The following is a 27,845-nucleotide window of genomic DNA, read 5'->3' as shown; positions in this document are numbered from 1 at the left end:
TCCAACTGCACACATTTCCAATTCCTCCTCTTCGCTCCCCATGCTCTGTGTGTTAGCATACAGGCACGTCAAGTGGGCACCCAATCCATCCTTCAAAAGAGAAGACTGGCATCATCTTTAAGGATGAAGCCAAAAAAACCTTGGATGCTTGGTTTTTGTGCATGTCAGTGTGTGATTTGAACCAGAGGTTCCAGGAAGACTTCGCATTGTAAAGGACTATTTAATGTCTCCACTGTTTAAACTTGCGCGCTAAAATGCAGACTTACAAAAAACCACCCACAATGAGAACACTGTCACTGTTCTCAGGATCTCCCAGGATACTGTGGATCACTATCTCGTTTGTGAATGAGTTCTCAAAGAGAGGCTCCATGCGTCCAAACCACAGCGTGCATGCACTCTGTATGTTCAAAAAACAACCTTTAAAACAACTTCCTTTAGGGTTATGAAATCACTTTTCAGACATGACACATGACAGGCTTTCTGAGATCTATAAAGTTCCTTTAAAACCAAAGGAACAGCACTTTCTCTGGCCTTATGGAACCACTAAACAGTATGATCCCAGACACAGCCAGAGGTGGGTTTTTTTAATTAAGAGAGAAAAATACTTTCATAATATCCAGTGTCAGCTTGGGCTATATGCAAGGAGCTATCAGTGAATGCACAAGAGGCCACAGGATGAATGTTCATTTATCTGTGACAATGAGGCAGTCTTTGAGTACAACACACAGTAGCACGACAGAAAAAGACAGAGCATATGTAGACTAAGGGGAACAAAAAGACTCAGACAAGTTACCCGCTATTTTTACACCTACAGAAAGGAGTCTGAGTGAATTAATTCACTTTCCACAAATAAGAGAACTGGGGTCAAATACAGATATAAAATGAGAAACGACATATATTTGGTAGCTTTGCTTCAGATGCTGTGAGTAACAAAATGCCACCCAATTTGGTAATATTGCCCATCTAGATGTTGCAGATACCAAGGACAAAACAGCGATGCAAGCTGTAGGCATTCATCACAGCTTCTCTGGCACTCCATTGTTTTACCTTTGAGAGTAGCTGATGTTTGTAATGTCTTTGGTTCATGCTGGTGGATGGTTTTGATAATATCTGGGTCAGCATTAAATCGCTCTCGGTCATTCTGCCAGAAGTTCCCTGGAGACAGTAAGAGGCAGCCGTGTTCGGGGAGCAGATTCCGCAGCTTCTTGAGGCCAGGCAGAAGATCTGTTACCTGAAGGCAAACTTCCTCCAAGCTTTTGACACCAGAACTGAAACACAAATGTTAGACACTGCCGTGTGTGTTGCAGCTCTCACCAACAAAAGGCAAAGGTGCCGAGATGAATACCCCAAGGACCTGCAATCACCACGTTACTGCCTTTGTTCTTTATAACCAAGGATCGAGAGCCTCGGGCCATAGAGCAGGATCCCACTGCAATGGGTGTACAGACTCTAGAACCCCACTGCCATTTCTCTGCATACTGTCTGGCCACCCAGCTTTCACTCTTTGCCCATCTTGCGTGCCTCAATTTTCAGTTCCGCATTTAAGATACCCCCAGTTGACAAAAGAAACTGTCTCCCTGGAATTCTTCAAAGACCTTAAACTCCTCTGCATACCTCTTTCCCCACTGGCGTTGGGACATCTTACAGAAATCTTTATTAGCCTTCCTGAGGTGGCGCATTTAAGGTGTACAGAGTGCTCTAAGATGTACAAAGGATTCAATATCAGCAGCTGTGCAAAATGTTTTCAGAATTCCTCTGCATTGTATGGAACAGAAAAAGCCTTACAGGTTCAGAAGTTAATAGAGGTGTAACTGGTATGAACTGGAACTTGTGTTTGTTCCCCCAACTTCATTTTAACACAATTACATAATCCTTATCAGCTAGTAAAGAAGCAAGACTCAGCTTGGGCTCACAACGGGATCTGATTGCGAACGTTTAGTGCCCAAACCTGCCAGTGCGCTCTTTGGCTAGATAAGAAAGAGCTGCTGGTCCAGAGGAGAACAATTCCCTCAGCATGAGTTGGGCAACCGGTGGGATCTGCACAGGACGGGTATATTTAACAAAGGCTAAGTTAAGACACAAGAAACCAGTCTTCCCTGGCTCCAGCCTCACAGATAACAGAGAAGGTGGCTCCAGAAGACAGATCAGTTAGAGTCCTACTGTAAAATGCCTTCTCTAGAGGAGTTTTTTTTCTATAATGACTACAAAGAGCAAACGTGGAAACCAACGATGATTTGAGCTATGTCTTTGTGAAAACTCCCTCCAGAATCTATACCCTGTCACCACATGGCGAGATACCTAGGAACGTCACAGCTATCAAAAGAAAATACTAGAAAACATGCTCAAAAATACTGTGTTTACAGGAATAAAAGCTTTCTGAAAGATAATTTAAAGGAACTGATGCAGTGATGCTTCTGATAATAGCTCCAGGAAGAGTAAGACAGCTCTTCTTTTGTATTTCAGCTTTACCCAACTCTGAAACAGAACAGTGATGACAGTTTATACTGCAGATAAGCCTATGTACAGTCATTTCTGAAGCAAACACATGCAGCTAACATCCCTACCAGTAGGTTGTGGAAGCAGTGAGACCTAAAAACATGAACTGAAGCAAACTACAAATTTCAGGTCACTTCTGGCTTTTTACTAATGATGGCTGCTCAAAGTTGTTAAGCACTCGCCTTGTGTTTCCCATCCAGTTATCAATAATCTTCAGCTCCTTCTGTACTTTAGTATAAAAGAAGGCCTTTTTTCATATTAAGAAAATCAGTTGCACTTAACTTTGATACTGAAAAAAGCAACTGACAACAAGGAACTTCATAATGACTTTTAAGATACCTTCACTATTTGTCTCAGAGTTAGATGTTTCCTGAAATATCCAAGTCTGTCACCAAAATGGGAGCTCTTATCCCAAGGTTTCGGTCTAAGTGCTTAAGTCTTTTCCTTCTGGTGGCTATGTAAGATTAATTTTGCTTCCACGCTGCATTGCTGTTCATCAAGGGCAACACCAAGGGGAGATAATGAGAAGACAACAGACTCCCTGGGAGTAAGCTGTTTCTAACTGCAATTGGCAATTACATACAGATTACTATCAAAAGTCACACATATGATAAAGGAGAAGACAGACTGAAAACACAGAAAGAATGTCAGTGCCAAGGCTTTGTGAGCTGGTAGGGAAGAGCTCCAAATTTAACAGCATAAACGGCATTTCTAAAAAATGACCACAGAGAAAGCAGACAGCTAGCTTGCAAGGAATGGTTTAAAACAAAGGACAAATCACCAGGAAAAGTAGTAAAGCAGACACTCAAAAATGAAGCAATGAAGAACGCTGTCAAGGAAGTATGAATAAACAGTAAATCTTCCCTACCCATGTGAGTTAGGGGACAAAGAATAAAGCAAGCTCCTGGCTGAAAAGCTAGGAGATGATCAGACTCTAATCCCACCATTTTTCACCACACTTGGCCTGTTCTCAGCATCATTATTCCCACTGAACACAGAGAGACAAGTAAGGAAGCCTTTTGGTCCTTAGAAAGTAAACACAGCCAAGAATCTGACCACAGATAAAAACTCAGAACTTGAAGGAAAACTTATTTCAAAAAAACTCAGAGGCAAATTAATGTGTGTAAAATGCATTCTTGGTTTACAAAGAGAGAATATGCCAAACTAATCTGAGCTGTCTTTTCTTTAAAATGCCTGACTTCTTGGATGGGGAAAGCACAGCAGATCTCAGCTACTGGGGCCTCAAAGCTTTTGATGCAGCACCACACAGAAAATGCTTTAGTTCAATTCACAGGAAAGACATGAAAGTTAGCACAAAAATCGTGATGCAGTAAAGAACTAGGTTATGAGGGAAACGGTCATGTAGCTGCTGAAAGGAGAACCACCAGTATCAAGGAAAACAAAGTGGAATTTGTCACAGATAGTTCAGAGAACCAGGGTTTTTATTTTTTTTTTTAAATAACCCTGGAATAAGATATGGGGACATCTGCCAACAACACAAAATAGAGAAACACTGTTAATACAGAAAAGGAACAGAGTATCTGAAATGGATGATGCGAGGGCTGGAATAAATTTAATCCCCTTTCTATTAACAGTACAAATTACAAGATCATGCACTTGGGGACTAAAAACAGTTTCTGCTATAAGGCAGGAGCTCATCAGCTGGAAATGACAGAGCAGGACATGGGAGACATTAATCAATCACTTCATAATGTGTGAAATTGATGTGACTGGCCATGAAAAATGGACCTGCAATCTCACTGTATTTCAGGAGGGGCATTTCCACAGAAAATAACACACAAATGAGACTTCTCTGAGAATACTGTCTACAGTTCTCATCTCCCACATTCAGGAAGGAAATGCTAACAGTGCCAAGAGGAGGAACCAGGATGACAAACTGAATACAGAGCTGTCTTACCAGGGTAAGCCAAGAGTTTCATATGTTTAGCTTAACAAACAAGGATTTGGGGTGGGGAGCATGAGTTGTCCCTGTAAATATCTGGAAGCAGAGGAAAACTGATTTTGTACAAAGACTGTGTCAGGACAAAAACAAGCAGGTATAAACTGGTCCTAAATAGAGCCAAAGTGAAAAATCAGAAGAAAGTTCCTGACCACCTGAAATTCTAGATCTTCACAGCAGGCACAGTAGGGTCAAATGAACTTGCTTTAATATGAAGCTTGCACACTTAAGAAGGGATTATATGACACTACTGTCTCCTGTAACGGGTATAACCTTGGAAGCTTCCAGACCTCTCTGCCTAGGACTCTGACTGGAAGGTTCCTGACAATTTTAGGTGGCTAGAGGAAAGGCAAGTTCTCTAGCACAAAAGGCAAACAGCTCTAAGCACTGGATGGATATGATATCACTTGTTAGCAGTAACATCTCTTTTTTTTTATTTTTTTTTTTTTATTTTGAGAATCTTACAAAATTAAAGCTAATAATCAGACATGTGTGGTAATTTAGAAGCTAGGTGTGTACAACAGTGGCCAGTCTGCCTTCTACACAAACTTCAACAAACAGTAATTACCTGTCTCTCAGGGCATGGTTTCTGATCTCCTCCACTAGCTGGAAGACGCGGGAGAGGGGTGAACGAAATACATCAACAGCAAGGAAGTTCTTCTGCCATGGGGAGACTGTAGCTTTCACAAAGATCTGCTGAATGTAGGCCACGGGAGCACCAACATACTGTGGGGAAAACGAGAGGGAGAATGAAAACACACAGTGAGTGGGAAGCTGCTTAGCAGAATTAGACCACAGCTTGGCAACCTTTCAGGAAGGGGTTTGCCAGCCTATATTTTCCTTTCCCAAATTAGAGGTGAAACATGACAGTACCAACCTCGCAAGAACAAAAAGAGTCTGTTTCTCAAAAAGGCAAAATGCCACTGACCATTTTGGCATCAGTCCGTTGCACTTCTTTGTGAGGCAGAGGCTCCCAGCTCCTGCTGAATTTGGTACTGGGATGAAAGGCAGGAGCAGGGACTCACTGCCTCTCACAACACTGCAGATCCCCCAGCCTGTGTCGATTCTGCTGGGTGCCGTTTGAATCTTCCTGGTCTCTGTACCCAGGCTGCTGACCCTGCTCTAGGGACTGCAGCACCGACGTGCTGTGGCAGCCAGAACTTTTGTGCTCTATTAGCTGAACTATGCAACAAAGCAAAGGGAAGATTTAATCAGCCAGCAGCAGCCTAAGTTAACAGCATAGTGCAAAAAGCTCTCAGTGGCACCAGGGAGCGTAGAAGGCAGCAAATTATTTCACTCACAGTGAGAAGAGCACACAAGCAGAGAGAGCAGATTGCTGGAGGCATCAAAAGCATTAAGCCAACAGGTAACTTCTACTTAAGAGACACCCCGGAATGAAAAAGAACAATGCAGGTTACAAAGGATGATTTTAGAATTGTTTCCTGATTTCCTGGACTAGGTTATTAGCCTTCTTGGGAAACATCAGGACTCCCCAGTTTGCTCATGCAGAAGAAAATTAATTTCTTACCCTTAACATAAGGATATAAGTCTCACTTACCTGCACGATACATACCAGTCAATTAAAAAAACCTCAAAACAAAAAAACCCCTCACTTTTAGATTACGCTCAATTCACTAGGTTCTTTAAGCATCCCTACACCCTGTAGACCAGACTGTAATAGCTAGCTCCACAGGGAGTGTCTTTGGCTGCCCAAATTAAAATTCAAACAAAACCCACTTGATTATGACCTTAAGAAAAAAGCGTGTGTCTTGAAGGTGAAGCCTAGAGTACCTACACCATCAGAAAAAACCCTGGTAGATGCAGTATTTTTGAAACCAAAGGAGAAAAAATTGCAAGAGCTGAGGAGCTGGACAGTCTGCCGTCCACCTCCAGGCCAGACAGACATTCCTACTCTGACAGCTAGTTACTGATCTTTGAAGCTGGCTGACAGCCAGAATCCAGATCCTTTCAGAGAGAACCACCACCATAATTATTGGTAGCACCTCTGCAAACAGTTACAGCAGTAAAGGCTCACCAAACCCTATCCTCACCTTTCAGAGAAGGCCAAGGGCAGGAAATGTGAAGCAGGGTCAGCAGGAGGCTTGTCTTCCTGCTCTAGGGAAAATGCATGCCTTCATATGATATTAGGAAATTGGGGGCCGTTATCCCAGAACCCATCGTTAAACTTATTTAAAACCTAATAATGCTTTAAAAAGTGTACTATTTACCTTAGATACAATTACCTTTGAAAAATAGGCTCTTAACCAGCATTTCAAAGCTTTTAACTCTCCCAAATGCCTAGCATCCATTTTTCTGACAAAGCAATACAAGACAAATAAAGCCTAAACTTAGCAGTTACACAAAGCACCACCTCCCCACAAATATTTTCCATTGATTACAGTAACGTGCAGGTAACACAGCAGGGATGGCTCACCCCCTCATCAACCCCCTCCAGCACACCCCGCCCCTAGAGCACAAGACTCACCCAGTCAGGACGCTCACTGAGATCCCCCTGCTGCAGACTCAAGTCTGGAGAGGGTGGTGAGTAATCCTTCACAGGGGTGCTGTACTCCACAGGTCCTGTTCCAGGCAGTGGCAGCTTCAGCAGTGGGTAACTATGGGTAAGACATAATTAAAAAATATTATGCTTTTATTAATTTTTTTTTTGTTAAATTAGGCTTTTATACAGAAGAGCTCAACAAATGAATGGGCCATGAAAAATGAGCTTGCTCCAGCATAAGCTGAACTCCGCAGGACAGGAGACACAGCTGCAATACAAGAGGGCTTTAGCTTTCATATGAACTGTTTGATGTGTTTCAGCAACACAAGAGGTAACTTGGTCTTCCTCCTTTGGAAAGGGGCAGCTAAAAGTTCCAGAAGAAAAAGAAGGGAAATTCTTGCAGGACCTCGCCTGAACTACTCTCCATCACCTGAAAAGTTAGCAGTGCTAAGAACAGTAAGAACAGCCATGTCTCAACTGTTCTGTAGCCTGCACAAAAAAAAACCCCCATTTGTTATACTCAGATGGCTGCTTTCCTGACCCAAACCCTAGACTAATTACCTAAATCTCTTCATTAAGATTTAAACTATTTCCAGTATTTTTCATTAACTTCATTGGTCCTCAAAGCACTTTTAATAGCAGCAATGAGAGACACCATAACAGCTACAAAATATTTATCTTCTTTCGCCTTTGCTACTACAATCGTCAGATGATTGTAGCAGCTATCCCACAACAAAGGCTTCAAACCATTTGCAAGTTGAAAAAATGAGGTTTCAGAGAGTTTAGAACAGTGGGTTTAGCTCCAGAGGTTCTCAAAAGTGATTAAAACCATATCAGAATTGAACTGGTGGAAAAATCAAGCCTGCTGTTATAGAGGTATCAACCAACAAGCTGGAACTGCCAGCATCAAAACAAACTTCTTTTTGTTGTCTGATGCACAACAATCTATCAGGCCTTAAATTTCTGATGTATTTTCCTGTTTATAGCTGAACTTTTCTTGCAATATTGCCAGGATAAATATAAAGGCTGTGGAATTGTTTTCGTGCAACATTGTGCCCACTTCATTAGAGATTAGCTTGAATCATCAAAAGCCATGGACAGGACAAGCAACAGCTAAAGACAAAGCTCCAGACCAAACAACAAAAGGCTGAAAAAGAACAATGAAATCAAAGGCAAAGCTTCTTGGATTTATTCTTTTATTAGTCTGACAAAAATAAAACATCTAATTATTATCATTTCATTGTGCAATGCAAGGGAAGAGAAAAAGGAATAATAAAATCAGGTCATAACACTTCAGGTGAAGATGCCCAACAAAAGTCACAGTCTGGAGACACAGCAAAGCCTCTTTTCTCTCACAAGCAGCAATCAGTTTTAGCCCTTCTGAATGACATGTGGCACCTGCTTGTCACAAATGATCTGCTGAAAACAAAAGCCTGGGGGAGATACATCCTGTGTCTGACTGAGGCTGAGACAGACATTAATACAACCGAGTATACATGATAAAGAAAGCAGAATGAGATGAACAAGTGACTGTGGAAGAATGATTTTTTCATTAAATGACTTTGATGTTGATGACTGTCCAGAAATCTAAGGAAAATATTTTCAAATTATACGACATGCTTATCCAAAGATGGATTTCCCTATGTAATCACCTGTCAGTTTTAAGGAGTCAGAACAAGAGTCTTTTCTAGAATTTAACTCATTCAAATTTAGAGGCACTGACTCTAACAGACAGCATGCTGCAGGAGTCACAATGGGACAGGCTGGTTTTGCCTCACCAGCACTGATGGAGCAGCTTAGGCTTCAGAAGCTTCTCTTCTGCAGATTGAATCTGCATCTCTAAGACCAGGCTACTGCCAGACAGGCCAACACAGGCAGTGCCCACGCTGCACCGCTCAGGAAGCCTCGATACCCAGAGGCTGCAGAAAAGGCTGAGAGCAACACAGCTGACGGTCCGTGGTGAAGACCTGTCTACTGCCAGAAGTCATGGTTATGTCACCAAGTAAAAGGTGATGGAAACGCTGAGCTGTTCCGGATGCTCAACATTTCACAAGTACTTCTTCCTAGTTGAGCAAGATTGCTAGGATGCAATCCTACCTTAAAAACTCTTCCCACTCTTACTGCCTTTCAACGCAAAAATGCCCCAAATCCTGGCAGAGGTGTCACTTGCATGTGGATTCTTTTCACTTCCCAAAGACCTGCTGGGATGCAAGGATTTGGCCTTCTTATTAATTGCCAGGTGGGGAAAGCTAACTTCTGTAGCCAGAGATGAAGGTCATTTCAGTGGGTGCAATGAGCTTAGCCTACAGAAGCAAGAAATTGCCACCTCCCAGAAGATGACTGCATCCCTCCCTTTGTCCCAGCCACCCACAGGTAGCCTAGGGAACAAGCAGCCACCCCCCCTCACCCTGCTTATTCACTATAGCACCCCCAAACCCAGCGTGAGCAGGGGGGGGGTTGGACCAGATGACCTCCAGAGGTACCTGCCAGCCTCGCCAGCCCATGCCCCCACAGCCAGTCCAGTGCAGGCCACCAAAATGGTGACATGGCAGGAGAACACAGTGCAAAAGGAGATACTGGGTTAACTGGACTCATTCAACCTGGAGGAGACTGAGAAGGGATTCTAAGATGTAGTCTTCAGCTAATTAGTTAGTGGTTATAGCGAAGATGACCCCAGACTTGTCTCAGGGATGTACAGGGAAAGGACACAAGCTGCAGCAAAGACAATTCCAAGTAGACATAAGGAAAAAACCTCTTCACAATAAGAGCAGTCAAACACTGGAAAAGGGGCCAGAGTAGCAGTGGACTCTATCGCTGCAGATATTCAAAAGTCAATCACACAGGGCTCCAAGCCTAAATCAGGGGTTAGCCCTGCTTCGAGCAATGACCTCCATCATCACAGACCCCCGCCACATGGAAGGGGTCTCTGGAGGGCTCCAGTGCAAACTCCTGCTTAAACCAGGGCCCAGAAGAGCAGGTTTCTCAGAGACACATTCAGCCTGGGTTTGCGCATCTCCAAGGACTGAAGTCCCACAGCCTCTCTGGGCACTTATTCTAGTTATATGATAACCCTCATAATAAACGCTTTTTTCCTTGGATCTATTTAGAATTTCCCATCTGTCCATTTTCTCTTGTCCTTCCACTGCATACGCTGAGAAGAACCTGCCTCCTTCTCTACACCCTCCCAATGAGTAGCTGTGGGCCAGCAGTAAGATCGCTACTTAGGGCTGAAGACAGTTGGTCTCCTCAGCCTCTCCTCCCCCCGCCATGGTACTCCACAGCTTCTCGTTCTGATAGCTTGGCTGGACGTGCTCCAGTATGTCAATGCCTTTCTCATACTGCAGAGCCCCAGAGCAGATGCAGAACTGTGGTTTCACAGAAGCCAAGCAGAGGGAAGACTCCCTTCTCCTTAACCCTGCTAGCTACACTTGCTGGGGCAGCCCAGGATGCAGCTGGCCGTTCCATTGCAAGGACATGCTGCCTGCCTCACGTCCAACTCGCTGCAAAGCTGCTTTCCAGCCTGTCCTGCTCCAGGGGCTTACTCCATCCCAGGCACAGCACTCGGCATTTGCCTTTTTGCCTTTGCTGAGCTTCCCAACCTGTCCAAGTGTCTCTGAATGGCAGCTGGGCTCTCCACCGTACTGACTGCTCTCCCCACTCTGGCATGATCTACCAACTTGGTGAGCACATGCTCTGCTCCCTCATCCAGGTCATTAACAGCCCTGTTAAACAGACCTCACCCCTGTTCCTGCACTTGGGGGTTAACATGAACTGCTGGCTGAGCTGTGGGGCAGAGGGACAGGAGAACAGCTGCGAAAGGTGAGTGACTGAAATTTCCACAGCTGTCTGCAAAATAACAACCTGGCCACAACCATAGATGTTCAGTCAGTATTGAGCATGTCACATCAAGCAATTCCGGATTCGGTTACGCCTCTTCTGTGCTCGAGGCCGTAAGGTATGACCTTAACATGTCAGCTTACATACCACAGAAACTTGGAAAAAAACCAGATTTCTATGTTTTAAAAAAACCTAGCCTCTGGAGATGGTTGCCAGTTGCTCCACAAAGTTGGTCTCAGCCACTAGCATATTTACACCTGAATAAAACTACTTCATAACCAAGAAACATGCCTGTTGCCAGAGTGGAGAGGGGATGTGTGCTGACTCCTCCTCTACTATTTAATGATCTCCTCCGACATACACACCTGCTCTTTGCAGTAGCCATGGGTTTAGCTACTGAAGCTACCAGAGAAGCTAGGAAGGAGGAAAGTTCATCTAAGCAACGACAATCCGTATACAGCTGCCAGTTGGCTCAGGGTTCCATGAGGCCTCAGAGAAAGATCCAAGACAGGACAAGCTGTCTGCTAACAGCTAAAAAGAAAGTTAGCTGAAAATCCTTATTTGCTTTTTCTGTTGTTAAAAGAAGTTTAATTTTCTGTAGAGGGGAAAAAGCAAACCACTCCCATCCTGAAGTACAAGTCACCTCCCAAAATACAGGATGCAACAACTCACAGCACCTTAATGGCTATTTTTGAATGACCAAGGGGGTTTGGTTTTGTTTCATTGTGTTTTATTTTTTGTGTTAGGATTTTCAAACTTGTCCAAAAAACCTGAAAGCACATGCAGACGCAATGCAGGGAAGAGTAAATGGCACTTACTAGAAGACTCAAAGGCAACAAAATGAATGGAAGAACAAAAGGGAAATTTCTGACAAAGAAAAAAAAATAATCTACGGATGTCTGTACGTGGTTGAGGACTGTATCCTACTGCAGCTGTCAGCAAACCAAGGCAACTGACACTCCCATATTCCACCATCTTCTTCAGGCCTGTGGTCAGGGTAGATCTGTTGATATCTAAATCAACTTCAGCATTTACCTGCAATTTGATTAAATCAGTAATATGGGACAGGATTTACACTTTAGGAAAATATCTACATGCTCCCTCTCATCCATATTTTTAATCCATCCTGACATTAGGCAAGGAAAAGGAAAGTAGCACCTAACACTGCAGTTATTCAAACTGTTTGCCTCTTGCTCATGTGATAAAAAACAGCATTAGATTTGCTCTATCTAGTCTAAAATTTTCTGCAGGTCACACTGATGGGCTCCTTCAGCTTCCTCTACACTTCCAGGCTGATCAGTCAACAAAAGTCATGTTGCCAAGTAACACAGTTCTTTTCATTTCCCTATAAGCTAATGAGTCCTAATTCCAATACTCATCATTGCTCAAGACAATGAGGCATAACACTTTTCAGTCATGGCTGTACTCTCACACGTTATTACTTCCATCAGGAGCAAGAGCTTTTGTCTTTGGTGATAATGTCTTCATATTTTGAAAGAGGGTAGATTTAGATTAGATATTGAGAAGTAATCCTTCCCTGTGAGGGCGGTGAGGCGCCGGCACAGGCTGCCCAGAGCAGCTGTGGGTGCCCCAGCCCTGGAAGCATCCAAGGCCAGGTTGGATGGATGGAGCAACCTGGTCTAGCTGAAGATGTCCCTGCCCATGGCAGGGGGTTTGACCAGATGACCTTTAAACGTCCCTTCCAACCCAAACCATTCTAAGATTCTGTATTTTACTGAGACTAGAAGAGCTGTGTCAGCTGTGGTATTAGAAGACACCAATGTGCGCCCATCAGTAACAGGACTTCCTAGCAGATTGTCTGGCACACTAAAAAAAAAAATAAAAAAAAATATCTGGAACTATTTATTATTATAATCCTCATGTTGAGCAACTACCTTCAGAGAAAAGGCCCCATAGGAAATCCATGTTTAGAAGATGTAAATAAAAGGTTAAAACAGACCCTGCTGTCTGTACACATCCGTTTAGCTCCTGTAGTCCTCACTGCAACATGATCTAGACAGTGCGGATGGCTCATGGTGTTGTTTTGCAGCAGAGCTCAGGAACAAGACCTACTATTGGGACTCTTTTTCAAAAGCTCCCTCATTTTGAGCCAACTACAATGTAAATATATGTCCCCATGAGGGAAGCAGGAGCATATATTTACTTACAACACAGTGATATTTGAGGATTCATGTTTATGAAAGGTTTTGAGACTCTCTGATGGAAGAACACACACAGCACACGTTCTAGATTACACTTTCTGTAAGTTATTTTAGTAAGATGCTAAAACATTAGTTCTTGAATTTATTTGGCCCTATATAGGCATGTGATACCAGCTGATCTTGTCAGAGATACTTGAGACAGACTGACAGCAGAAATAAAAAAGGACAGAGTAAAAAAGAACCACTCAGCCATACAGAGAAATTCAATGTAACTACTTCAGACATCAGTGTCAAAGCACGTTTTAAGTAAAGAGATACTTAAAAAAACACCCAACCAAGAGCTGCTGCTGAGTTGTCAGAAGCATCCTGGCTTCCCACAGACACTAGATGCTGCAAGGACTGCCAGATGCGGCAGGCCTACATCATTTCCAAGTGCAGTTCTTACCAAAGGTGAGAACTGCTCCAAGTGAGTTACAGCGAAGCGATTTCTAGCACTAAGGTTTGATTCTCCTCATATTTCCCTTTGTTAGAGATTATTTTGACCATCAGGGAAAGAGGTGAACACCAGAATGGAAAGCACAGAGAAAGGAAGAAAGAAAAGTAGGATCTAAAACAGATGACAGGAAAGCTCAAAAAGAAGTTTTTGTTTTGAGAAGGTTTATTTTTAGCTGCTCACTTAACAGTGCACCCTGACACCCTTCTGCAAATCCAAAATAAAGGAAAAATAGATCATCTACAAGTTGGTATCACTGAATTCGAGCAAGTGTGCATTTTAGTTACCAAGCATGAGGTAAATTCAGGCAAAAAATGTTCATCCAACTACTTTACATATTTTCAAGACAGCTTAGAAGGCCAAGATGGAGAACTGCCAGGTCAGCCTGAGGCAGCTGGCAACTCAGCAGAACTGCAAACCCTACAATTGCATATTCCTCCTTCTCAGAATCAAAGCGGAGATCCGCACCACCCCAGAACAGTCTTCAGCTGGTAAATATGAAGGGAAGTAGAGAGCTGCCAGGTCTTAGGTAACAGGGAAGGTGGTGATACGTTGCCTTAAAATAGCTACCACCTCCATTCTGCACACTGCAGAACAGGCTTTTAGCCTGTTTCCAGCCTAAACTAACACAGAAGATAGAGCAACCTGAAAACGCATTGCTAATGAGAGATGAAATTTCATAAAAAGGGTCTTGCCAGAGGTAGAGAAGGCCAGATATCCGACAGCGAGTTCCCTTTTTAGCCTCGGTGAACACATACACAATACCCGTTTCTGAGTAAGTGATGTTTGCTTTGCTCTGTTTCCCACTGATAGGGCCTTCAAATATCTGCACTGCCAAAGTAAAGATTCCCCTTGCTCTGTGCTGCCGGTTTCTTTTCTCTGCAAAGCAGAGCAGAGGTCTCATTACAAAGAATTTGCTTCTAATTTCACCACGTGATCCCACAGGAGGCTGTATTCTCTGTGGATTTGGAACATAAAGAGTCTGACTGCAACTCAGCTCCTGTGGTTATCACACAAGATACAGTACAAACCCATCAGATAATGGAATGTTCTTTTAGAAAGATATATGCATACACACACAAGAGGGCTCTGATTCCAGTCAGTTCTACAATTCTTTAGTAGCAGAAACTAGTGCTTCAGTAAAATAATGACCACCTGCAAAGAGTCACCCTGTTTAATTCCCCTAAACCTGCTTCAGAGGGTGAACTGTTTGATGTAAAATTCTTACTTTACCTAAAAACTATTCTTCACAACTACACAGGAATTTCAAATTTACCCTGATTACCACATTTATAGATATCATCTGTTCTTCTCTGAGCTGGGGAGGAGGAACTACTCCTGTGTCAGATAGACTTAAGCAGCACTCTCATTCTACTAAGGAAAAAAAAACCCCAAACATGCAGATCCACTTAAGTGGGATGACGAAAATGAATGCCACCTACAAAAGGATACACAGTAAAACAAAAAGTTAACAAACAAGCCCTACATCTACCAATAGCTAGTTCAGCAGAAAACCCTCCCTCTGAAGTGAAGAATCACTTGGATTTTGAGGCTTTATGACTAGGGAGTATGAGTCATAGGGATTTTTGCTTTTGCTTTGAATATTAATTTATTAACAAAACCAGATATGCTCTCTTGTCTATAGGTGACATTAAAAATTGTGTCTACACAAAATACTTCCAAGGTTCCAGACAGAATACATTCAAACAACCTGCAACAGACACTCTGTGGTGACTATACTGCCTGATCCTTGACTCCTGACCCTTAGAACAGGAGAAATACCTGCACGCTGGCTGTTGTCACATCAGTTGAGAACCAGAACTGATGATAAATAAATTGTAGACTATGTGGTTTATTTCAGCTTTTAAAAAATTCATCTGAACCCAAAGATGGTCAAGTTTTACTAATATGTGAAGGAGGAAAATGAGAACAACTGAGTTAACTGCTCTGCAGCAGAATTTTACAAGCTATCCTTGCATACAAACGGAGGAAAAGCCTGTTTTACCTCTCTCAAGAACTCAAGATGTAACTCCACTGTTGCTTGCTTGAACAGTGTAAGTACTTATTAACCCTAGTTTAGGCTGAAGAATACAGAATGCTTCCTTTTTGCTTTACTACCTTCTACTTTTTCCACCCATTTCTTCAGGGACTGGGACTAACCTTCTCAGCAATGTCAAGGATGTTATTAGCTCTTTCCCTGTTGACAAAAGTCAGTATGAAACTGCTGGATCACTTTTTTATCTTCTTTCCTCATTAGAAGGACTTGTAGTTCTTACTACTTAATTGGTCCATGCTTGTTTCAGACATTAATCTACATCACTATGCCAGCAGTGCTGAGGGTCTCTTACCAATCATGCTGGACAGAAACACCACCTAAATGAGCTTCTACTTCAAAGCTGGGCCTTGGTTATTTTTCATCAGCTTCTTTCTTGAAATTTCAGCACATTTCTCATGCATTTTTGCAGTGAGGTGGTCGAGATGAATCAGTGAGATCTGTCCTAAGAAAATGAAATTCTTCTGAAGAGCTCAAATTCCAGCAGTAAATCGGTGCCAAAGACCATTACTCAGACTCCTCACAATATGACGACAGGAAAAAATACAGATGTGACACTTTGTGGCCATCAGTGAGTTCTTCCCATAAGCAACTCTGCAGCAACTCCTGCAGACAGCACCCAACCCACACTACATGCTGAACACGCCCCACAGCTGCCAGTTTTGCATTCTGGAAGGCTATTCACATGGACGTAGTCTTAAACCAAATATACATACAGCTAGCTGTGCTGGGTCAGACCAAGGCTCCATCTGCCCAGCAGCCAACAGCAGGTGCATAGGAAAGAGCAGAACAGGGCAGACAGGTTACGCATGAAATGCCCAAGATTACGTAGTTCCAGGACTTACCTTCAACCTAAAGTGGGTTAGTACATTAGCTAAAAAGTAATTTTCCCATGTAATTCCTACAATACTTTCAGTATTTCCTGCCCCGCCCCCCCAAGTAGCCAGCAGTCAGAGGTGACTGTTGATCACTTCCGTTTTCCTCTTATTTCATATCACTTCATATATTCAGGCATCCCGATTAAAAAAGAAATTTGAGTCTTTTTGTTGGCCTTGGCACCCTGACCCCCCCAAAACTATACAATTTTATTATATCTGATGAAAAGACTTGTTTAGAAGGATTCTGGCACAGTACAGCCTGAAAAAGGTACCAAGTATCTTGCGCCAGGTTTACATGATCATAGTCCCTACCCATTTGTTAAGGGATTAGCGTTAAATAGCTATAGTTGCATAAACCACAGAGCTAACAACTGCTTGCAGCCACACACCACAAATATCAGATTATTCCACATAAAGCAAACAAGGAAGAAGCATCTCAGACTTCTAAGGATACTTGTCAAATGTTCACAATAGAGAGCCGCCCCTGAATTTGAGCTCTGGCAAGAAAATACCCAAACTATAGCACAAGCCAAGGAACCTGAAACGTACAGTACAGCTGGTAATGTAACTTCATTTTAAGTAGATATAATAAGTTTTATTACTCATTTTAAATGAATGAGTAATATGTGGGCTGCAATTGCCAAGCTACCTAGCCAAGAAAAGAGGAGTTATTTGCAAATTATCCAATAGCAAGGATGTATGATCCCTTTAGCACTGCTTTCTTTTACAGCTTGGAAAAAAAACACAAGACAGAAGGAAGAAAGCATGAGGGGAAGCGCACATTCCTAGCACCTTGATAAATCAACTGGACTTACACTGGAGAAACTAAAAAGGGAGATAGAACCAATTCTCCTATGTAATTTTGCATTGCACAGCTCCTTTACGAATTTTACAGGCAGACTAGAAAGCACGCAGACAGAACAGAGAGCTGAACCTGGAAATCAGCTCCAGAGATCACCTAGGCTAAACCTGCCTGGAGGAGGATCTGCCACAGTGGGTGCCTCAGGGCTGTGTCTGAGCATCTCCAAGGATGGAAACTCCAACACCACCTCTCTGGAATACCTGCTCCACTATTCAACAACCTTAAAGTAAAAAAGTATTTTTTCATGTGTAAGCAGGATCTCCTGTGTTTCAGCTTTGTTGCCTCATGTCTTGTCACTAGGCACCCACCAAGTGGTAAGCCTGGCTCTGTTCTCTCTACACTCTCTCTTCATCTATTTATATATGGTGGTAAGATCCCCCGAGACTTCTCTTCTCCAGGCTGAAGAGTCCCAGTTCTGTTAGCCTTTCCTCACAAGAGATGCTCCAATCCATCATTTTCATGGCCATTTGGTGGACCTCCTTGATTAATTCCATGTCCTCCTTCTAATCGGAAGTCCAGCACTGGACCCAGCACTCCAGGGGTGGCCTCACCAGTGCCATGTGGAAAGGAAGGATCGCCTCCCTCAATCTGCTGGCAACGCTGTACCCCTAATGCAGCCAGGATACTGCAGACCACCTCTGCCATGAAGACACAGAGCTGGCTTGTGCTCAATTTGGTGTCTACCAAGACCTCCAGGGCCTGTTCTGCAAAGCCACTTTCCAGACAGTTGACCCCCAGCCTGTACAGATGCCTGGTGTTATTCTTCCTTTCACATTCCCTTGTGTTGAGCTTAGAATCACAGAATCGTTGAGATTGGAAAAGACCTTTAAGATCACCAAGTTCAACCATTAACCCAGCACTGCCAAGTCCATCACTAAACCACGTCCCTAAGCACCGCATCTAGGTGTGTTTTCACACCTCCGGGGACAGTGACTCCACCACCTCCCTGAGCAGCCTGTGTCAGCACCTGACAAATCTTTCAGTGAAAAATTTTTTCCAATCCCCAATCTAAACCTGCCCTGAGGCAAGGTGAGGCCATTTCCCCTTGTCCTGTCACTTGTTCCTGGGAGCAGAGACGACCCCCCCTCGCTGCACCCCCCTGTCAGGCAGCTGCAGGGAGCGAGAAGGTCCCCCCTGAGCCCCCTTCTCTCCAGGCTGAACCCCCAGCTCCCCCTTGAGCCCCCCCCCAGGCTGGTGCCCCAGCCCCTTCCCCAGCCCCCTGCCCGGCTCTGGACACGCTCCAGCCCCTCAGGGTCTGGCTGGTGCTGAGGGGCCCAAACTGAGCCCAGCATCCGAGGGGCGGCCCCCCCAGTGCCCAGCGCAGGGGGACGGGCACTGCCCCGGCCCTGCTGGCCACACCGTGTCTGACACCAGCCAGGCTGCTGCTGGCCTCCTTGGCCACCTTGCCGGCTCAACGTTCAGCCACTGTCAGCTGACACCCCTCAGGTCCTTTCCCACCAGGCAGCTTTCCAGCCACTCTGTCCCAAGCCTGTAGCATTGTGTGGGGTTCTTGTGACCCAAGTGCAGGACCTGGCACAAAACTTCATAAGGTTCCTCTCTGCCCACACATATTAGCCAGTCTCCCAGTTTTCATCCAGTTTTCCCACTTTCCAGTTCAGGATATATTAAGTTTTTATCATCCACAAACTCACTGAGGGTGCAGCCCACCCCATCATCCAGGTCAACAGTTAAAGAGTCAGACCTCAGGCTCTAAGAGGAATACTTGAAGACCTGAACCCCAAACTAAACTTCCAATAAATATTTCAGTGTGTCCTGTGCACAGATATCCTGTCAGAGTTCAGTCTTACCACACTAAAGTGCTCAAGTGTAGAACGGCCAGACTCTTGGAATAGTTTTGACCTAGTTAGTAATGCCACTTCTCAAGCCAGAATTAATGCCTAGTTAAGACCAGTTAATACAGACCAGCTCAAAACAGGAACTGAAACAACCTCAAAAATTGCTTCTAAAGTGGGAACACTTTATCTACACTTTGATTTTTTTTGGCAAGGTATTCTTGCTCTCAGAGGGTAGCACAGTATTGTTAAAACCCTGCCTCTCCTAGGGCCATTTTTTGCTTTTCTATTAAGTGACAAACTCATTAAAGGAAACAAGACTATTCACTTTATGCCTGATGGTGTCTTGGACAAACTTCTGCAGCCTAAAGGGAACCAACAGCCACAGAATCCTCAAATATCAGCACCGAGTAATGCAGACACTTCCACAAATACACAGTTACCAGCAGCTACTCTGTCAAACACAACCTAGCTTGAAGCTTCAGAGACTTAATGGAAACACCTTAATTCACACTGCTTGAACATATGACTAGCACGGCAGGACAGATACCAGTTCTGACCTAGTGGTCACAAGGTTCCCAAGAAGAATGAGGACAGCTGCTAGTAATCCTAGATCAGATTCCTCCTGTCTGGGAAACCACAAGTTTAGGAAAAGGAGTAAGCACGCAGTTTTTGTATTGAGCTCTCCCAAAATGCAGCACTTGTTTAGATAAATGTTTTATACTGAAGCAGTTGTCTTGTACTCCTGCGTTTATCCCCAGGCAACAGCACCTGAAAGATAACTGAAAAGGGGAGCCTAATACCACTGGTAGCTCTGAGAGCAATTCGTAAGCAAGAGTAGCGCTGTGGCATGGGGACTCAGGACTCTTGGTGGAAGTCCATTTTGGCTCACGCAGGCCTGACATGTGAAAGCAACATCCAGCAAAGCTGAAGGCAAAAGACAGAGCCATTACTTGTAACCATATTAACAAAACTAAACTGAATGTAGAATCCACTTGCTTAGACCTTGTAGAAGCTTCATATTTCTGCAGAACAAGAGATCTGAAAATAAAACTATTATCATTGACAGTTAGAAGAATTCATATGAAGCAGTGAAAAAACAGAAAAGCAACACCTTGGTTCCTGCTCACAAGCTTGAAGAGTCACAGGCATGAGAAGCAATCTCACAGGTTTTGAAAACACAAAAATCGTCGCTTCCATAATTTTTAAACTGTATATGTGAAAGAAGTCTGCCTTATTCATAGCGGTGCTCCAAGAAGAATTTACATCTGTACTAAAACAGGTGGAGCTTTTCTAAAGGCAGAGTAGATCATCACGTAGGGTTTACTTTGACCAAAAAAGACGAGATGCTTAGAATTAACCTGAAGGTAGAATCTGTATATGCACACACATGTGTCTGCACACAAATCTGAACACAAAAGTCTTCTCAACACCAGCAATAACAACACCTCATTGGAAATGATTAAGAGACCTGTGTAACATTTCTGAGAGTGAAATTACATTCAGTTGCAACTCATATCCCAACTAGAGTCCATAAGGAGAGCAAAGAATTTGCAAACACACACAACACAAGTGAGCCAAGGCAAGAGTTGAAAAAGAAGAGTGCAAGCTTAAGGGAGAACAGAACAGGCAACTATGGAGAGAAAGATCAACTTTCCTTCTCCCCATTTTTAATTCATGGTTTTGGAGTTCACCACCAGGAGTTAATTCTATTTTATTTATTGCTTTACTTCACTTACTCAATTAGGTTTTCCTATTTACTCATTAAACCACAAGAAGAAATTTCATCTCTCTTTTCTTTTGTCCCACAAAAAGGCATAACAAAAATCTATGAAGGTAAAAAAAAAGCAAAAAAAAAAAAGCTTCTGGGATAGCCCACAAGACAGGGAAACCAGAGCATGTTCATGGCGTTGCTATGAAAACCCCACAAAGCAGCAGCACCCTGTGACAACAAGTACTTTGCATGACTTACCAGCAGGCCAGAATACAGAGACCAGTAAAGAGGATGATAGGAATAGGGTAGGAAGCACACAACAACCCGTGGTTGTAGAATGCCCGCGATATCCTCTCGCGCAGTTTTTCAGTCAGGGTCATCCTCAACTGCCGTCACCTAGCTGCCATCCCGGAATACATCAGGGGGTCGGGCAATTCCAGCATGTGCAATGCTTCAGCAAAGGCACTGTGTCCAGCTGGAAGTGGGAAAGAAAGGAAGCTCGTGAGAAAACCAGATAAATAAAAGAAAAATAAACATTACCAACTTGTTTTAGAAGACTTGCAGCATTCTTCTTCCTTCTCTCAGAAGGGAGAAACACCAAGCACTCATGAGCCTAGAGGTAATTTGATCAAGCTACTGGATTTTGCCTAAGGGAAGGAAGGGCAGAGAACGGCCACCAGCGGAAGAGACATCAGGCACCACTGCTGTGACCCGCTGGTCAGAGAGAATGCGCAGGAACGGAGCTAGGAACCAAACTGTCTGAAAGGGAGGAAGAAAAGGAGCTTAGCAGTGAAAGAATTAAGCAGTACTCTGAGGAGATGCCAAAATGCCAATTAGAAAAGAAGGACTGAGGCTAGCTGTCAGCAACGTGGTCTTAAGGGAAGTGCTCTTGGACACAGACTGAAGCACTTTCAGTGCTTTAACTATTAGCAACACACCAGTAACAAGAGAAGAGACCAGAACAGGCTTTACAGCTAAGACAATCTAAAGAAAGTTATTTTTGCATGGGGAACAAGGGAGGGAAGCATAAGCAGCCACAGTTCAGAAGACTAAGCCAGAGTATGCTACACAGTAAAATAAACTAATGCAGATACTTCTTGTCAAAACGTATTTTGACTTGACTGTAAGACTTTTGACTAGGATGTTTACCAAGGACAAACTGAATCGCAGATGTCAGAAGCAGTCAACTTAAACTTGCGATTTGATTTACAAAGTATAAAAGATGCAATATAAAAAGCCCTAAGAAAAGGTTAAGATAATATATTAAAACAAAACACGAACCAAATTTCTAGGAAAGATGGAGCAGAAGAAACTTAGTCTCTTTTTTTTTAAAATCTCAATCTAAATGGTGTGGTTCACAACAATGTGCTGAGAAGTGAGAGGCTTGAATGCAAGACAGAATTTTTTTTTAAAGTTCAAAGCTATGATTATCCAAGATTTTTACATTTTTATCTGAGAGGAAATAGAGACCTTTTTCCTGGCTTCTCCAGACTAAGACTGGGACAATAAGACACCCAAAGCATATGAAATAAGCCATTTTGTCCACAGGAAAATACCATTAATGATTGCACCAGTGAATTCAATACAAGACCTAAACACAGGCTACCCACTAAAAACAGGTGGTCATTTTGAACAACTTGCCTTCACCATCTTGATTATAAAGAATACTAGAGGAGAAGCTCTGATAAGTTCACACAAGCAAGAAATCCATTAAGGGTTTTTATGCATATCTGGCTTAGCAATTCTGTAAGCCTCAAATGTTTAGAAGCTGGGGGAGGCACCACAGGCGCTGTTTTGTTTCATATTCTTTCCTAAGAATCCATTTTCAGCTATATGGGAGAAAGCATATAAAGGAAGACAAACCCTAAGTACAGCCATTATGCTTTTAATTTCAGATTAAATTTTATTTAATGCCCACAGGATTGTTTTACAATGATCTACCTATTTTTTCCCTCACCAGTAATACAACTAAAAATAATCAGACTCCTAGCAACAGAAGCACCAGAACACTGGCCTAATGACCAAATGGAAAACCTGAAGAAATATTTTTGCTCTTATCTTTTAGCAAGGCACTACATCTTTCCATAAGAATCAATATCACTTTCTTGGCTGTAGGCAATTTCAGTATGCCAACAGTCCAGCACCAGCATGAACATTCCAGGATTTTGGGAGAGAGGAAGCATGAGAAGTGTGTTCTTGCTGCCCAGAGACCTTGCAATGCAAGGGGTAAGGCTGACAAGCAGGCCAAACCACTACACATCATGGTCATGCAGAATAGAAAGGTTTTGTCTTATAGTCATGTGGGGAACCTAGAATACGGTACCCCGCAAAGCAACAGACACATGGTGTGGAAGGAAGTTGCAGAGACTACATCAGAAAAAGCTGGGGATTTACCCTTTAGCTTGTTTTGGTCCAGTAGCAAACGTGACATGTTTAAATCAAGTCCAAGGCAAATGTAAAAAAAATAAAAATTGTTTTTAAAGGTGCACTGAAATCACCAGAAACATGGACTATCTATTCTAAGTCTCAGGAGCAAGTAGAAAAATAAATAAATTTTAATTTAAAATTCCAATGGCAAAGCCCTCTTCCAGAGCTGTTCAGAGTGGGAAATATGACAGGAAATCCCCACATACACATGCCTACTCATGTACATACTCAGACTACTGAAAAGAATAATCAAAAAATACCTTTTGAATATATGGCAGTAACTGAAATGAAAAAAACACCGTCTGAGTTACCTGCTTGTAACTTCCTTTCCAGTTCTGGTATGCTGGAACAGAAAAATTCAGGGATTCACCTCACTGGTGATTTTTTTCAGCATGAGTCTTGCTAGAGCTATGTTATGTTGGGACTCACAGGATCATATCCCTAATCTAAGGGCAGAGGACAAAAAGCAAACATGAAATAATCCTTAAAAGCAAAGCCAGCACTGAGCACACCACAAAACCTCTGGTTATCAGCACCCAGACTCCATGGCTGTCCCATCACAACAGCAGATCTGATCCCTTATGACAGGACACAAACTAACCTGATTGCTCAGCTAAAGCAAGCAGAGAGGAGGAAAACACAAATGTGCCTCATATCAGCCTCATGCACATTAGAAATGAAAGTTTATGAATGCTGCAAGTGCAAGAATTGCAATTATGGTAAAAGCTTCAAGCGCTAAAAGGTAGTTGGACTAGATGATTGCTGCAGGTCCCTTCCAACTGAAATACTCTATTCTAATCAGTCACAGAAGTAAGGAGCAGGCAAAAAAACCCCACCCAAGCCTAGACTACTTAAAAATTCAAGTGGATATACCTAACATCCACAAAATAAAGCATAGGTCTAACATGAAGAAAAATTCTCATCCCTAAGAAACCAGTTTCCTCACATGCTGTGCAGACACCATCCTGGCTTCATCCCCACAGTTTAACTATGTGGCATTTGATTCTCCACCTTTACCTTCAAGTGCAAATAAACTGCCATTTCTCTAGAACGACAGTTCCTCCCCACACCTAACCAGTGAGCTAGGTGTGGCAGTCTAGAAAGACATGACCAAGCAGATCTGATCTTGCTGTAGGGCTGAGTGTCAGGATTGGACCATCCCTTCTGATCCCTGTTCTATGAGTAACTTGGGAACAATATATTCTACTTCCGTAGCAGAAAGATGTCGTGACCAGCTCTTTGACCAGCCTTACATTCTAACAGCAATTCTGGTTATTAGCACTGCACTGGGAACCATTTCTACTAATTGCAAAGAGAAAAACTTCCTATTTACTTGCTTCACTTGATGTGAAACACCAGCATTCATTAAGGAGAAAACATTAACCATTCCAAAGGTAATATTTGCTTATTAGTTTTTTGGGTATTGCAAATTAAATTCCAAAATCTTCATTAGCTCTATGTTACAACAGTGCGCGTAAATGTTAAAAGCGGGAACCGCTTCTGTTCAAAGTAATTTTTGCAAACAAAGATTAACTAACTGAAAGAAACCCTCTGATTTTAGGACAAGTGCTAAAGGCAAATCCATTCAGAGTTGTTCTTTTTGCACAACTGCAAATCCAAGTCAAAGTCTGGCTGGAAACAAGAGGACATCAGGACATTTCCTTAACCTTGCAACACAGTATGCTGCATTCATGGTTCACTTCAGGTACAAGAGACAGATATACAATGAAGTTCAGATAAATCATAGGAAACAAAAGCAATCAGCAAGGTTTAGCTTTTAAAGTATCTTAATTTCTAAATTAAGTTACACATCAAGCAATTGCTTAGGCTCTCTAGTCATTCCTTCCATTTACACAACTGTAAAACATTATTATCGCCAGGATTACACAAATTCAGCTATGTACGAGTGCTGCTTCAGTTAAGATGCTTTTGCACATGCACACACACATCCAATTCCAGTGTTTCACTTAGCTGCAGCACTTCCCATGGTAACTATTACCCAGGGGCTGGCTGGGGCACGCGTGGGGATGGGGGGCCAAGGATCAGGGTCTGTGGAGGGAGCATAGGTGTGGGAAAGACACCTTGTACCAAGGTTACTCATCCATGCCTGGAGAGACAGATGTTTTTTCAGCGCAGCCTTGCAAATGTTTCAAGTGAGATGCAACACAAAGGCTAGGGGCACAAATTTGTCACAAAGTGGAAATTCAGAGCTGCAGCAGTGCTGCAGGCAGGAAATGGATTGTAATAATTCACAACACCTAGTTACATTAATAATTCTATCTTGTAAACAGAATCTTTTCTCCCATTTTTGTGTTACATAAAGGAGAAAAAGCAATTGCTGAAACAATCCGATTGCCATCGCTTCACTGGTAATTTGCTACAAACCACAGCAGATTACATTGTATAAGGGACTAAGTACACCTCACAGCCAGCGTGCTACAGGCACACGTACATACCACAGCTCAGACATGCACGCACACCACAGCTTGGCTGGCAAGAAGGTCTTGAACCCAAATCCTGAAAATCCTAATAGCATGCGACTAGTTGACGCGGCAGCAGACGCCCAGTGAAGATGAGACACCAGAGCCAGCAGGCTCCCTGTGCCCAGCGTCCCTCGCTCTCCTGCCCACAGCAGCTGAGCAGCCAGCTCCTCCAAGGAGAATTTTCAGACAGTCTGGCTGCTCAGCCACACAGGTCAGAAAAGCACACTGCCTGTGTCAGCTGGCATGCCATTTCCTTCTGAAGCCCCTTCCCTCGCCCACAGACAGGAAGGGAAATATGACTAAAAACTGAATTTTTCTCTGACACCATGTTATACACCACTTTTTCATACTTTTTTGGGTGTACTACACCCTCTGCCTCACACACACACACTTGCAGATGAGTTTCTCCAGTAGCCAAAAACTCTTCTCATACATAATACTGCAGCTCCAGAACGAGGGCTTCTACCATCTCATCAAGAGAAAACATAATCATTTATTTGCTGTTCATTCACAATGCAAGACAGGTAGAGAGAATATTAAAATGTCCACAATACTTTTAAAGCCCCAAGGCCACCCTTTGTGAAGCTGATCCTTATCCTGATCAGCAAGTGTGTTATGTTACATACCACTTAACACAGTCCATGCTGACTGCTGCCATAAGATAAAACAATTTTTCAGCTGGAATTAAGCACCAGCATCAGCACTTAACAGCACAGCATCACGCCACCTGCTCCCTGCCTCGCCAGCCTTCCCTGCTGCTCCCACAGCATATGCCAGCACAGCAGCTCTTCATCCATACCCCTCAAAAACTAGTTCTGGCTCGCCATAACTTCTAGCTAGCTGACAGGAGGTCAGGCTCTTCTATTTCCCACCTGTCTGAGAGCTGAACAGATGATTCACTTCTATTTCCGAAGCTTTTATGTAATGAGGAGGCTTGTGGTGGCCAACTCTGCACCAGACAATGAAGCTGCACTGAAGCTGAACGCAGGCAACTTCAACAGACACAGCAGCCTGGCAAAGGCTGGCAGGGACCTCAGGACATTGCGCAGGGTGACCTGGGGCAGGTTGGGCAGGGCCGTGCTCAGTCAGGTTTCAGCTATCTCCACCAGTGGAGACTCCACAGCCTCTCTGCAAACGGTTCCAGTGTTTGACCACAGTAAAAGAGCAGATGCCAAGGTGTTCTCCAGAGGTTAGTCCCACATCATGTTGTGGAAAGCCTCTACATGGAAAGACTTGCACTGCCACTTCAAAACATGCAGCAGTGCTTACGAAGCACACATCTAATCGGTCTTAGTATGACCCTTTTGGTAACCCACTATATGGTTCTACAAGCCTCACTAAGGTTTAAGAAATATAGCGCAAGATCCCTACGTACAGAGAGCAGCTTTTTCATCCCCAGCTGTACCAGCACATGAGGTTTGCAACACTCAGACACAGAAATCTTACATTTCCTTCCTAAATGAGTATATGACCAAGTCCAAACTAAGGTAATATTACACTGCGCATCTTGGCTATTCCATAGCATTACAGATCCTGGAACAATTATACTTTCTTGGAAAAATCCTACTGGTGCTGTAGTTTGCTGGCACTACTGCAAATTCTTCCAAAAACCATGACATACCAGCAAAGGAAAAAGTGTAGAATTTCTTCTTGCTGGAAAAATAAACTCAGCCTTACAGACGCTGAATGATATTACTTTTCCCCCAAGACAAAAGCTTTTATCTCACTTAACAATAGTTACATGTTCCAAATTCTTTACATTTCTGCCTGAAAGCATTTTACCGCCTTCACAGAAAGGCTCCCTTTCCCACCGAAAGCGCAGGAAAATGCAGCTGATAGCAGCAGCTCAGACAACATGAGCCCACTGTAAACTTAGAGGCAAAATCACCAAATTTATAAAATCTTTTCCCTTTACTATAAAGAGTAACCTGTTTTTTTCAAGTATACTCAACATCTCAGTTTTCCATAAAATGTTATTGAATCAGGCCTTAGCATTAGGTGTCACAAAAACATATAACCAAGCTAGTGAAGAGTTGGGGAGGGATGGACGGGGACACAGGGGACACAACACACAAAACAAGAAGTAAACACTGTTCTGTAGTAATTTTTCTTGCGCTTCAATACATACAATAATTTGCTCCATCTTGTTGTCTATAGCAAAGTCCTGTATCTAAACTTTCAACATTA

The 27,845-nt window shown here is 43.1% G+C and overlaps 1 protein-coding gene across 5 annotated transcripts in view; it reads right to left on the bottom strand.

Annotated features, from left to right (window-relative positions):
* Window positions 1–27,845, bottom strand: part of LOC119146489 (SREBF chaperone) — a 68,565-nt gene that overhangs the window by 25,278 nt on the left and 15,442 nt on the right. For 3 of the 5 annotated variants that reach the window (XM_037384249.1, XM_037384248.1, XM_037384250.1), the window contains exons 2-5: window positions 21,007–21,223; window positions 6,942–7,071; window positions 5,025–5,182; window positions 1,048–1,268 (exon numbers count right to left, since the gene is read on the bottom strand). In XM_037384249.1, coding sequence (XP_037240146.1) covers window positions 1,048–1,268; window positions 5,025–5,182; window positions 6,942–7,071; window positions 21,007–21,128 — 631 coding nt within the window. In that variant the 5' untranslated portion in view covers window positions 21,129–21,223. Of the gene's footprint in view, window positions 1–1,047; window positions 1,269–5,024; window positions 5,183–6,941; window positions 7,072–21,006; window positions 21,224–27,845 lie in introns of those variants that run through there. The other 2 variants (XM_037384251.1, XM_037384252.1) reach the window with 1 other exon arrangement.

Source organism: Falco rusticolus, chromosome 4 (assembly GCF_015220075.1).
Source record: "Falco rusticolus isolate bFalRus1 chromosome 4, bFalRus1.pri, whole genome shotgun sequence".
Classification (NCBI taxonomy): domain Eukaryota; kingdom Metazoa; phylum Chordata; class Aves; order Falconiformes; family Falconidae; genus Falco; species Falco rusticolus.
This window is presented reverse-complemented; position numbering and strand designations above follow the sequence as displayed.